The sequence below is a fragment of the Salmo salar genome, chromosome 01, assembly GCF_965601325.2.
Source record: "Salmo salar chromosome 01, fSalSal1, whole genome shotgun sequence".
Lineage (NCBI taxonomy): Eukaryota > Metazoa > Chordata > Actinopteri > Salmoniformes > Salmonidae > Salmo > Salmo salar.
In genome coordinates, this window is record NC_138291.1 from 29276694 (window position 1) to 29289075 (window position 12382).

General features: G+C 41.6%; 1 protein-coding gene across 1 annotated transcript; it reads right to left on the reverse strand.

Moving 5' to 3' along the window:
• Positions 1-4698: 4698 nt before the first annotated feature.
• On the reverse strand, positions 4699-5563 carry LOC106594671 (ADP-ribosylation factor 6). Its single transcript, XM_082973322.1, has one exon. The coding sequence runs from the start codon at positions 5319-5321 to the stop codon at positions 4791-4793; it is 531 nt and encodes a 176-aa protein (XP_082829448.1). The 5' UTR covers positions 5322-5563; the 3' UTR covers positions 4699-4790.
• Between the last annotated feature and the right edge of the window lie 6819 nt (positions 5564-12382).

A 12382-nucleotide genomic window follows, 5' to 3' on the forward strand; every position in this document is an offset into this window, starting at 1 on the left:
AACATAATTACTGGACATCAGTTCTTTCCCACACCCCACTCCACCCACAGCGCATTAAACCACAATGTCCACATCCTCTCAACAATGGCCACCCAGTGCTAGAGAACCCACCAACAACCCCTTCCTGACTAGTAGCAACTAGCAAGCAAAGAGGAATCCACTTTGGAACTCAAACTTATCTGCAAGTTTGAGAGACAGTTTGACAGCACAGCTGAAACATGTTCATCCTTTTCCATCTCCTAAGTAAGAATGTTCATTGTATGCCATACATTCTATTGACAACACTAGAAATGCTTCTGAACAGTGAACATGTTTATATCCACACTGAGTCAAACCAAAGCCATATCATTTATCACAACTGTATGACAACCTCCTGTTGCCTGGGCTATCACTGATGTTGTGCATCTGTCCTTCTATGACTTTCTTAGGTTTAAAAGTCAAGCCTGCCTCTACTTCTCTGGGCTTTTGACTCTTCGTGAACTCCTCTCCTACTGAACCAATAGGTTGACTACAGACGATGGCCTTGGCACCTCTCTTCAGCATGTGCCAACCAGATAAGTTCATGCTGGTTCTTCAGCTGATCGAGTCAGTGTGTCTGAGTATAAAGGCTACAGTCTCTGGCCCTATTATTTTTACTCTTGTAATGAGGACTACTCAATAAGATTCATTAAGTCAAGACTTGGAAAATACCTTGGGGTGATACAATTAGGAAATGGCCTAGCGAGACCCAGAAAGACAAGGCACCATTACTGCCTGGTGTGGGATAATACAGAAATGAGTAACTAGAGACCTTGTCCCATTGTGACCTTTCATTTGATTCCTTAATCTACATTTACCTCTAGGCAAAGATAAAACCCAATTTGAGAAAAAGAAAACACATTTAGCAGGGCAATTTCTACAAACAAAAACATGTTTTTCTGAGTTTAACCAATCTGGTGGACAGTTTAAAATATTCACAGGACCAAAACTATGAATTTCCAGCCTGTTTTGAACCACAGTTGACAGAATTCAGAAACTGCTGTATTGCGCCAACATTTATGCAGCCTGTCAGTCAACCAACCCCCAATGCAGGCTAGCAATGTGGCTCTGTAGTTATTCCACTGAGACCATTTGGACTTCCTGTTTTGTACATGGGGTAAAAGGAAAAACATATATTTCCCAATTCAATGGTGGCAAACAGAGTAACAAAAGGTTTTGAGGGTGGACAGCTATATAAACTGCCTGAAAAGTCTCAATGCAACACACCAACGAGACATTGTGTTCTTCACATAAAAGATAACAGAATGAGTCATTACCTAATGTGAATGGAATGCTGAAAAACACAGGAAGGTTACATTACGTCAACAAATAATAATTGTTGACCAATTCACATCAAAGAGTAGTCCATTCATCTGGAGGGAAATTGCATTCTTGGTCAAAGTTAAGCTTGCCACACCTTAAACCACAGCTTTTAGTTATGCAATTAAAATAGGTCTCAACATATACTGGCAATTAGCCTACATAAAAAGAACACATCTTTAAGCACAGTATTGAAGCCCTGAAGGTGTTTTGTATGGGATATTTTAACACCCGGCAGTCTGCAGCACATCGAAGTGCGAGCTCTGCAAATTTCATTTCACCTTTATTTAACCAGGTAGGCAGGCCAGTTGAGAAAAAGTTATATTATAAATCATTCCTCATGGGGGTAAACGCTCACATAAAGCAGATAAGAATTTCCCCAATGCAAGTGTGGTAAACTAGAAGCAAAGAACAATCACAATTCTATCTCTAGCATTCTGTACATACTTTCTTATAATGGATTTTGAGTCCTAGGGAAGCTGTGTATTATGATAACTGTGTTCCTTTGTATGTATTATGGATCCCCATTAGCTGCTGCAAAAGCAGGGTCCAGCAAAATTAAGGCAGTTTATTCAATTAATCACTTTTGGTCAAGTTATGATCAAAATAAGAAAATGAGACATTTAAAATTACTTTTTTAATTAGGCATTACAATGACATTGTTCTGTACATGGTTCTCCAAGTCAACATAGGAATAAGAGAGCTGAACCAAAACATATCATTTCACCAGGGAGCTGCTCTCTCCCATTGCATGACAGGCCCACTCTGCCGAAGGGTTACTATACTTCTGTACTCATGCTGTAGATACAGACTAGTAAAAGGTCTCGCATCCTGAGACATATGAATGGTAGTAGGTTGAGAGCTCAGAGCTGAATGACATTCCTTTGGAAATATTGAGTCCATTGGCTTCATAACCATCAATGTTACCCTATGAACAAAAGCTGCATTCTGAAAAGCATGTTTGAGTTAACAGAGACCTGTTTCAGTTTGCTTGAGCACAATCTGGGATCAAAAACATGAGTACACAAAAAGGCCAATTAATTCACAATATAGCCCACTATAGGGAATCACTTGTGCAACTGGGTTCCAGATGGCGAGTCTAAGCACTACACTGGCTGTGTCCCAAATCTGTCTTGTTCTTTTACTTACTTAAACGGCATAGTGTGTACTAATCGTACTAAATACTATTTAGAACGTACTGTTTAGTGAAATCAAATAACAGTAAGCAACAAATAACATACTAGGCTCATCCATACTGAGAATGCATAAACTAATGCTCAAATTGCATTGATTCCTGCCATTCGTTTATTTTGGTAAAGCACATCACCATATCTGATTATCAGCTGTTATCAAACACACGTGGGTCTCGAAAAACGATTCTCTTCCTCAATAGTGTGCAATGAATTTTACTAGATGAAATGCCGAAATGAGTATGACATCCTGGCATTTAAAGAATATGCAATTTTCGACATTGCACATACAATGCACATATTATGAAACATTATATATTTTTGCATACCCAAAATAACTACTATTTTGAATGAAATTATGGGTATTTGGACACAGTCAATGTCTTTCCTGACATAATTTTGTTACAACAATGTCCAGAATGTTGACAATTAAATGTACGCAATGGTACACGGGGGGCCAAGTACGAAAAAAAATAAATATGTATGAAATGAAAAAAATGAAATGTATGCATTCACTACTGTAAGTCGCTCTGGATAAGAGCGTCTGCTAAATGACTAAAATGTAAATGTAAATGTGAAAATTTTAAATCACATCTTGCAGTGTTTTTGTCAATACAAATCCAAAACAAATACCTACATTTGCTAAATGGTTTCTGTATTAAAAACATGTTTAATCTAAGGTGTTGTAGTTGTCCCAAACAAGCTAGACTAAACATCAGACTTTAGTTCTGAAAGGAAAAACTATGAATCAGACCCTTATGTTACTCACAATCCAACAGTATCTTTAAAGCATACATGAACCAAGCCTGAGCCCTAATGAAAAGATACAAGTCCAGCTCCATTAGAAAATATATAAAAATGTGATAAAGAATAGGCAAAGTTGGTAATCTCTGTAGCTTTGAATTATGACCACATTTAATTGATATTCATCAAGCCACATAATGTCACTTAGGCTTGCTACAGAGTAGAAGCTAACCCTTATTCATGACTCCAATTCCACCTCATTACATTGAGCCATTGGACTTGGCTCAATGCCAACACTGCACAAATGCTCTGCCTAAACTCAAATACGCCTTGCACGCGATACAGTTTTGGAAACATTTGGAACTTAACTTACATATAAGCAAAAACATATTTTTCAAATACAAAATATACATGTACTCTAAGAAGTTTAGGAAAGTTGCACCCGGCTGTATTTTCAAGAACACCGCCTCCAACAGGCTACACTTCCTCCCCTCCAATTTCCACTTCAAACGTCTCCAGTGGCGTGTAAAGGTTACTACAAGCTTCACTCCATTGATCTACGTGCGTGCAAATTTTGGAGCAGCAGACCCCTGTTGGTAAAATGATATCTTCACCGGTCTCACTCCCATTCACAAGGGGGTGACAGCATTTTTTATTTTTGTCACTTCATTTTGTGAAATCAAGGAAGAGTCGCCTTCCCTCGCTAGTAGTAGCTAGTTGGCAGCCTGGCTAGCTGGCATTAGCCTGACTAAAAACATGGCTAGCCTTTCTAGCTTCTTACATCTCCATGTGAAAACGTACAGGAGGGTAGCTCTCCGGGAACAGGGTTTGAGAGCCCAGCATATAACATTGGTCAGATCAAGGAATCAAGCGGCAACACTGCCCCCATGTTGCGGAAGGAATGGTACAGCTCTCCAAAATGTTCAGGTAGTACAAAAGTACGTTGAATGCCGTAGCGTATTACAAGGAGCTGCCCCTTTTGTGACGAAAAACGACATTGCAACACTGCGCTACATGGCTTCCGCAGTGTGAATTTACCTTAACCGGGGAGGAAGTTTCATACCTCGGCTGCGGGCCGTTTCCAAAAATAATAATGCCAGGTGCAACTTTGCTAAACTGCATCATTTGTGTTAGAATGATTATTTCACCCTGATGTTTAAGTTTGCAACTAAAGGTTTCCAAAACCGTATCGCAAACAAGGATTATTAAAGTTTCTAAACCTTAAAACAGAGCGTCTGGATTGTAGTTCACATGGAGCCAGCTGTCCTCCATGCCATCAGCTAAGAACTCAAGACCGGGACCGGCTGTAAGACACCTTGGGTTCTCAAGAGCTAAGTAGAAGCAAACTATAAGCCAGAAAACCATGTTTATAAAGATAAATTAGTTATAGGGTCATCATAGTAATCAAAATAAATGGAGATCAAACTTCCCTTTATTATATATTTATTTGAGAAGTAAAGTTGTTACTTGCCTCAATTTGACTTTGTAGTTTAATCTAAAACAGTAATCACTCAATCATTAGGATTTGTAATTTGATGTTAGCCATGTCAACCCCTCATATAGTCCGTCTCCCGTGGTCGCACAGGAGGGCTGAACATACCAATTCCTATCTCTGATGCGGGTCAATCCTAGTTTCTCTTGGATTTCGTGTGGTTTCATGGCATCGGGCAGGTCTTGCTTATTGGCAAAAATCAAGATGATGGCATCCCTCATCTCACGGTCATTAATGATGCGATGGAGTTCCTGCCTGGCCTCATCAATGCGATCTCTGTCTGCGCAATCCACAACAAAGATTAACCCTTGAGTGCCCGTGTAGTAGTGTCGCCACAGGGGACGGATCTTATCTTGGCCTCCAACGTCCCATACATTGAATTTTACGTTTTTGTAAGTCACAGTCTCAACGTTGAAACCAACTGTGGGAATTGTGGTGACTGACTGTCCAAGTTTCAGTTTGTAAAGGATGGTGGTCTTTCCAGCAGCATCAAGTCCAAGCATCAATATTCTCATCTCCTTGTTGCCAAAGATTTTCGATAGCATTTTCCCCATCATGTAAACAGTGCATAAATATTCCTTTCCAAATGAAAAAAATGTCTGGATTCTTCAATATTTCCCTTTTTACTTCCTTAATGTCAAAACCATGCAGGTTAACTTTATTTGCTTAACCGGGCGTAACTAGGCAACTAATTACAAATGGACATGGTGTGAAATATGAAGCTCAAACTGAGCCATGTGCGGGTCTATCAATGCTTCACAATGTGTCGGCCAAAGAAAGGAGTCTCAAACTGGCAACAATAATATTCCTGGTGGGAAATCATTAGCTAACTTGTGGTATTGCTGTTCATAACTTATTTCTCAGAGTTTGAAACACCCAAGTTAAAATGTGACCCAAAGGTGAGTTAAGTAAATTGTATGACAAGCCGTGTAAGTATATTGTTACTTCTTAATTGTAGCTGTCACAAAATGTTCATACTATTGATTTCTATTCTTTTCAGGGTCGGGGTGGGGGGGGTAGTGGATCTGTTGATAGAGCAAGGAAGTCGAATAGGCCCTCCAAAAAACCTGCGGTACTTCTTACTTCCTCTTGGTGAATGTGTCTCGAGGTCCCCGTCCTTGTTCGGATCAACACCACCGGAGGAGAAAGGCAATGTTCTGCTGCTATTCCATCAAACGTCACGCTGGGCTACACACTCGTTCGTAGGAGCCCGTTCTCCTAAAGTCCCGGCGACTAAGGTCATTGATTCAATAATAAAAAAATCCTTTCTTGTCCCCCTGAAACAGAAGAGGATCATGAGGAGTGTCAGAAAGCTCAACTTAGCAAGTTAACAGCTAGCTAGCTAACACTAGCTTGCTAACTTAGCTACCTACATGCTGCATTGTGGATAGCTCAACAAAATTTTAAAATGCAGACGTTAGTCGGTAACTTACGTTCCGTGTATCTTTTACACAAATCTCCCCAAAATATATATATTACATTCTGTTGTCCCCCCTCCTCTCTCAGCAATTTCCAAACCGCTTTAGTCTATCTCTCCTTTTCAGCCGAGTTGCAATGCTACTCTGATCTACCGGAAAGGTGTGGACTACATCACCAGTCACTTCCTCTGGATCGTTCAGGAGTTAGTTGGCTTGCGCACGAGCTTGAACTGTGACCAGAGGACTCTGACATTACGTGCATTGTCTGAAATGCGGTCCATTGATTCGTATAAAGTAAATGCATGGTGCGAATTTAACAAGTACTGGTTCAGGTGCAAATGTGGTAAAGAGCAGGAAAATGTAACTCACCATACAATGATGTATATAAACCCATCGGCACCATACAAGGAAGTGGATGGCTCTATTTGGTGCACGTGCATGGTGCTAAATAATATATAATAAACTATTAGCTAGTCTAAATGTATTGGGTAAATGTGTTTAATTACAATTACATGATGGAAGACCAATTCATTCGGATCAATTTTACAGCACATAAAACACGTAGGCCCATGGTTACAACATGAAATTGCAACAGCATTAATATGCATTTTTAAATGAAAGTAGTACATTTGGCATGCTTAATAAATATATATTTTAAAATATAGGTTACTTTCTAGCCTTAAATGAAAAAATGCATGCAGGCTAGGTTACTGTGTGTAGCATAGACTGCACAAAAATGGTATGTAGGCTTGGTCTACGTTCTCGATACAAAGTGTAATAACACCACCATGTGGGATGCATTGGCACTGCTTCTCATTTTACTGAAGTTATTGACCAAGTATGCAGGTACGCATAGCCACAGGCTTGTCACTCAGTTTACAAGTCCCAGTCTATCTCTTTGAGCACCAATAGTGGTGGGTAGGTTGTCTATTATCTGTCAGTTTTGTTCAACTGTTTAAACCTCTGTGTGGATGCATGTGGATGTACTCTCTGTGTTCTGATGCTGGCTGACCTCATGACCTGTGGGCTGTTTGGATCTTGCTGGTTCCAGCTAGGCTCTTGGTTGGTGTCTGGCTGACCTGTAGATGACAAAATCATGTGTTTCCATTTCCTGAAGGGTTCCATCATTTGGATCATGGCCATGTGTCTGTGTCTTATATCTGCAAACGTCAAGGTTGCCCATCCAAATATGTGGCTAGCTGGGCCCTGGTGCACCCCATTCTCCAGCTCCCTGTCTGTGCACTGTGGAGGGCAGGAAGAGTGGAGCTGCAGGGAGTCTTTGCTCTAGACCTCTGGGATGAGGGACAGCAGCCAGACCCCAGTCTCCCCAGTGCTCTGTAGTACAGTATCTGCTGCTTCTCGATCACCCTCATACAGTATCTATGCTCCAACTCCAGGCTACAGAGCAGGCCCTTATGTTGTTGGACTTGGTACCTGTGTAGTTCATGCTTTGTGGCAGTGAGCGGCTTCTGCATTTACATGGCGGACGTGAGTAAAACATTTAAATGTGTTAACCCTCTCAAGGCTGCCGTCCCAGACGGCATCCCTAGCCGCGTCCTCAGCGCATGCGCAGACCAGCTGGCTGGTGTGTTTACAGACATATTCAATCAATCCCGATCCCAGTCTGCTGTCCCCACATGCTTCAAGATGGCCACCATTGTTCCTGTTCCCAAGAAACCTAAGGTAACTGAACTAAATGACTGTCGCCCCGTAGCACTCACTTCTGTCATCATGAAGTGCTTTGAGAGACTAGTCAAGGATCATATCACCTCCTCCCTACCTGTCACCCTAGACCCACTCCAATTTGCTTACCACCCCAATAGGTCCACAGACGATGCAATCGCCATCACACTGTCATATCCCATCTGGACAAGAGGAATACCTATGTAAGAATGTTGTTAATTGACTACAGCTAAGCATTCAACACCATAGTACCCTCCAAACTCATCATTAAGCTTGAGACTCTGGGTCTCGACCCCGCTCTGTTCAACTGGTTCCTGGACATCCTATTGGGCCGCCCCCCAGGTTGTGAAGGTAGGAAACATCTCCACTCTGCTGATCCTCAACACTGGGGCCCCACAAGGGTGCGTTCTCAGCCCTCTCCTGTACTCCCTGTTCACCCATGACTGTGTGGCACTACACGCCTCCAACTCAATCATCAACTTTGCAGATGACATTACAGTGGTAGGCTTGTTTACCAACAATGACGAGACGGCCTACAGGGAGGAGGTGAGGGCCCTTGGAGTGTGGTGTCAGGAAAATAACCTCTCACTCAATGTCAGCGAAACAAAAGAGATGATTGTGGTCTTCAGGAAACAGCAAATGGAGCACCCCCCTACGATGGGACAGCAGTGGAGAAGGTGGAAAGTTTTAAGTTCCTCGGTGTACATATCACCGACAAACTGAAATGGTCCACGCACACAGACAGTGTGGTGAAGAAGGCGTAACAGTGCCTCTTCAACCTCAGGAGGTTGAAAAAGTTTGGCTTGTCACCGAAAACCCTCACTAACTTTTACAGGTGCACAATTGAGAGCATCCTGTCGGGCTGTATCACCGCCTGATACGGCAACTGCACCGCTCACAACCGCAGGGCTCTCCAGAGGGTGGTGCGGACTGCACAATGCATCACCGGGGGAAAACTACCTGCCTTCCAGGACACCTACAACTCCTGATGTCACAGGAAGTCAAAAAAGATAATCAAGGACAACAAACACCCGAGCCACTACCTGTTCACCCCGCTTCCATCCAGAAGGCGAAGTCAGTACAGGTGTATCAAAGCTGGGACAGAGATATTGAAAAACAGCTTCTATCTCAAGGCCATCAGATTATTAAACAGCCACCACTAGCGCAGAGAGGCGGCTGCCAACCTACAGACTTGATCTCATTGGCCACTTTAATAAATGGAACACTAGTCACTTTAATAATGCCACTTTAAGAATGTTTACGTATCTCGCGTTATTCATCTCATGAAGTCGGAAGTTTACATACACCTTAGCCAAATACATTTAAACTCAGTTTTTCACAATTACTGACATTTATTCAGAGTAAAAATTATCTGTCTTAGGTCAGTTAGGATCACCACTTTATTTTAAGAATGTGAAATGTCAGAATAATAGTAGCGAGAACGATTTATTTCAGCTTTTATTTCTTTCATCACATTCCCAGTGGGTCAGAAGTTTTCATACACTCAATTAGTATTTGGTAGTATTGCCTTTAAATTGTTTAACTTGGGTCAAACTTTTCTGGTAGCCTTCCACAAGCTTCCCACAATAAGTTGGGTGAATTTTGTCCCATTCCTCCTGTCAGAGCTGGTGTAACTGAGTCAGGTTTGTGGGCCTCCTTGCTCGCACACGCTTTTTCAGTTATGCCCACACATTTTCTATAGGATTGAGGTCAGGGCTTTGTGATGGCCATTCCAATACCTTGACTTTGTTGTCCTTAAGCCATTTTGCCACAACTTTGGAATAATGCTTGGGGTCATTGTCCATTTGGAAGACCCATTTGCGACCAAGCTCTAACTTCCTGACTGATGTCTTGAGATGTTGCTTCAATATATCCACATAATTTTCCATCTTCACGATGCCATCTATTTTGTGAAGTGCACCAGTCCCTCCTGCAACAAAGCAGGGTTAATCAAAGCACCCCCACAACATGATCCTGCCACCCCCTTGCTTCACGGTTGGGATGGTGTTCTTCGGCTTGCAAGCATCCTCCTTTTTCCACCAAACATAACGATGGTCATTAGGGCCAAACAGTTCCATTTTTGTTTCATCAGAGCAGAGGACATTTCTCCAAAAAGTACGATCTTTGTCCCCATGTGCATTTGCAAACCATAGTCTGGCTTTTTTATGGCGGTTTTGGAGCAGTGGCTTCTTCCTTGCTGAGCGGCCTTTCAGGTGATTTCGATATAGGACTAGTTTTACTGTGGATATAAATTATTTTGTACCTGTTTCCTCCAGCATCTTCACGAAGGTCCTTTGCTGTTGTTCTGGGATTGATTTGCACTTTTCACACCAAAGTACGTTCATCTCTAGGAGACAGAACGCGTCTCCCTCCTGAGCGGTATGACGGCTGCGTGGTCCCATGGTGTTTAAACTTGTGTACTATTGTTTGTACAGATAAACGTGGTACCTTCAGGCGTTTGGAAATTGCTCCCAAGAATGAACCAGACTTGTGGAGATCTACACATTTTTTTCTGAGGGCTTGGCTGATTTCTTTTGATTTCCCATGATGTCAAGCAAAGAGGCACTGAGTTTGAAAGTAGACCTTGAAATACATCCACAGGTTGGTGTCTGGCTGACCTGTAGATGACAAAATCATGTGTTTCCATTTCCTGAAGGGTTCCATCATTTGGATCATGGCCATGTGTCTGTGTCTTATATCTGCAAACGTCAAGGTTGCCCATCCAAATATGTGGCTAGCTTGGCCCTGGTGCACCCCATTCTTCAGCTCCCTGTCTGTGCACTGTGGAGGGCAGGAAGAGTGGAGCTGCAGGGAGTCTTTGCTCTAGACCTCTGGGATGAGGGACAGCAGCCAGACCCCAGTCTCCCCAGGGAGACTGGGACGCGGCTAGGGATGCCGTCTGGGACGGCAGCCTTGAGAGGGTTAACACATTTAAATGTTTTACTCACGTCCGCCAATTGACTCAAATGATGTCAATTAGCCTATCAGAAGCTTCTAAAGCCATGACATAATTTTCTGGAATCGTCCAAGCTGTTTAATGGCACAGTCAACTTAGTGTATGTAAACTTCTGACCCACTGGAATTGTGATACAGTGAATTATAAGTGAAACAATCTGTCTGTAAACAATTGTTGGAAAAATGACTTGTGTCATGCACAAAGTAGATGTCCTAACCAACTTGCAAAAACTATAGTTTGTTAACAAGAAATTTGTGGAGTGGTTGAAAAATGAGTTTTAATGACTCCAACCTAAGTGTATGTAAACTTGCGACTTCAACTGTATGTATAAACTGCATACTGTATCTTTCATGATCTATTCTTTACTATCTATTGCATCTTAGCCGATCTTTCACTGCTCATCCATATATTTTATACTTATATATTCTCATCCCATTCCTTTACTAGATTGTGTGTATTAGATTTTGTTGTGGAATGTATTAGATATTAGGTTTTGTGGTGGAATTGTTAGATATTACCTGTTAGATACTGCTGCACTGTCGGATCTCGAAGCATAAGCATTTTGCTACACTCGCAATAACATCTGCTAAACATGTGTATGTGGCCAATAAAATATGATTTGATTTGATTTAGTTGTCAGTGGGTTCTGTAGTATCACCGTGTGGGGGAAGGGATTGCAAAACGATGGAAGTTCAATAATTAGCTATACCAGTGAATTAACTGTGTATGTCCTGTGGGATCACCATTGTATTAACATGTGATAATTGCTTCGTAATGGAGTTGAGCATTTTGTTTTTTATATTATTACAAAAATGTAGGAAGGAATGGCCCTGACTCTTGTGTAATTTTAAAGGAATGTAAAATCATACTATGGATAGATACCTCATACAAATATCTTTGTTCAAATTAATTTATAAATTTTACTCATCAAAGGTTGTTTCAGAGTAAGTCATATAAATGGCACTAACCTGAGAATGAAATCAATATCCCTTTGATGAATTTGATGAGACACATATCTGCTACTGTGTCATTTCCCCAAATCTCACAGAGAATCTCAAGAGGAAAGTTGGTTGTGTCTTCTCTACTTTATAGGGAGTCTCTCTCTCTCTCTCTCTCTCTCTCTCTCTCTTGCTCTCTCTCTCGTTATGTAATCTGTTCCCCTGGCCCATGTAGATGTTGGTGGTCATGTGATCTCTTGATAAGCTTTATTTACAACCCTCTGGATTTCATTCACTTAGCACAAAGTAGAACAATTTAATCCCTGCTAATTGATAGGTGACAGGTGAGGCTTGAACCTAACCCAATTGTATTTAAAAGAGCATGTGAACCCCAATATTGAGAGTTGGTATGTCCAGCTCAGGACATTGCAAGGGGACTATACATGTGAGTTACGTTATTGTTGTGGTGTAGGAAAGAGACTATGACAGACTTGTGGCTATGAAATATTTACAGCAGAGTTCAGATGACTAAGCGCCTGTGTAGAAGACCGTGTGAGTAGCTCATCATTAAAGTTTCACAAACTGGATTCCATTCACTGTCCTTTAATTATATAAAACTGCCA

Excerpts from the sequence above, each read along its gene's own strand:
- LOC106594671 (XM_082973322.1), bottom strand. The coding sequence starts at position 5,321 with ATGATGGGGAAAATGCTATCGAAAATCTTTGGCAACAAGGAGATGAGA.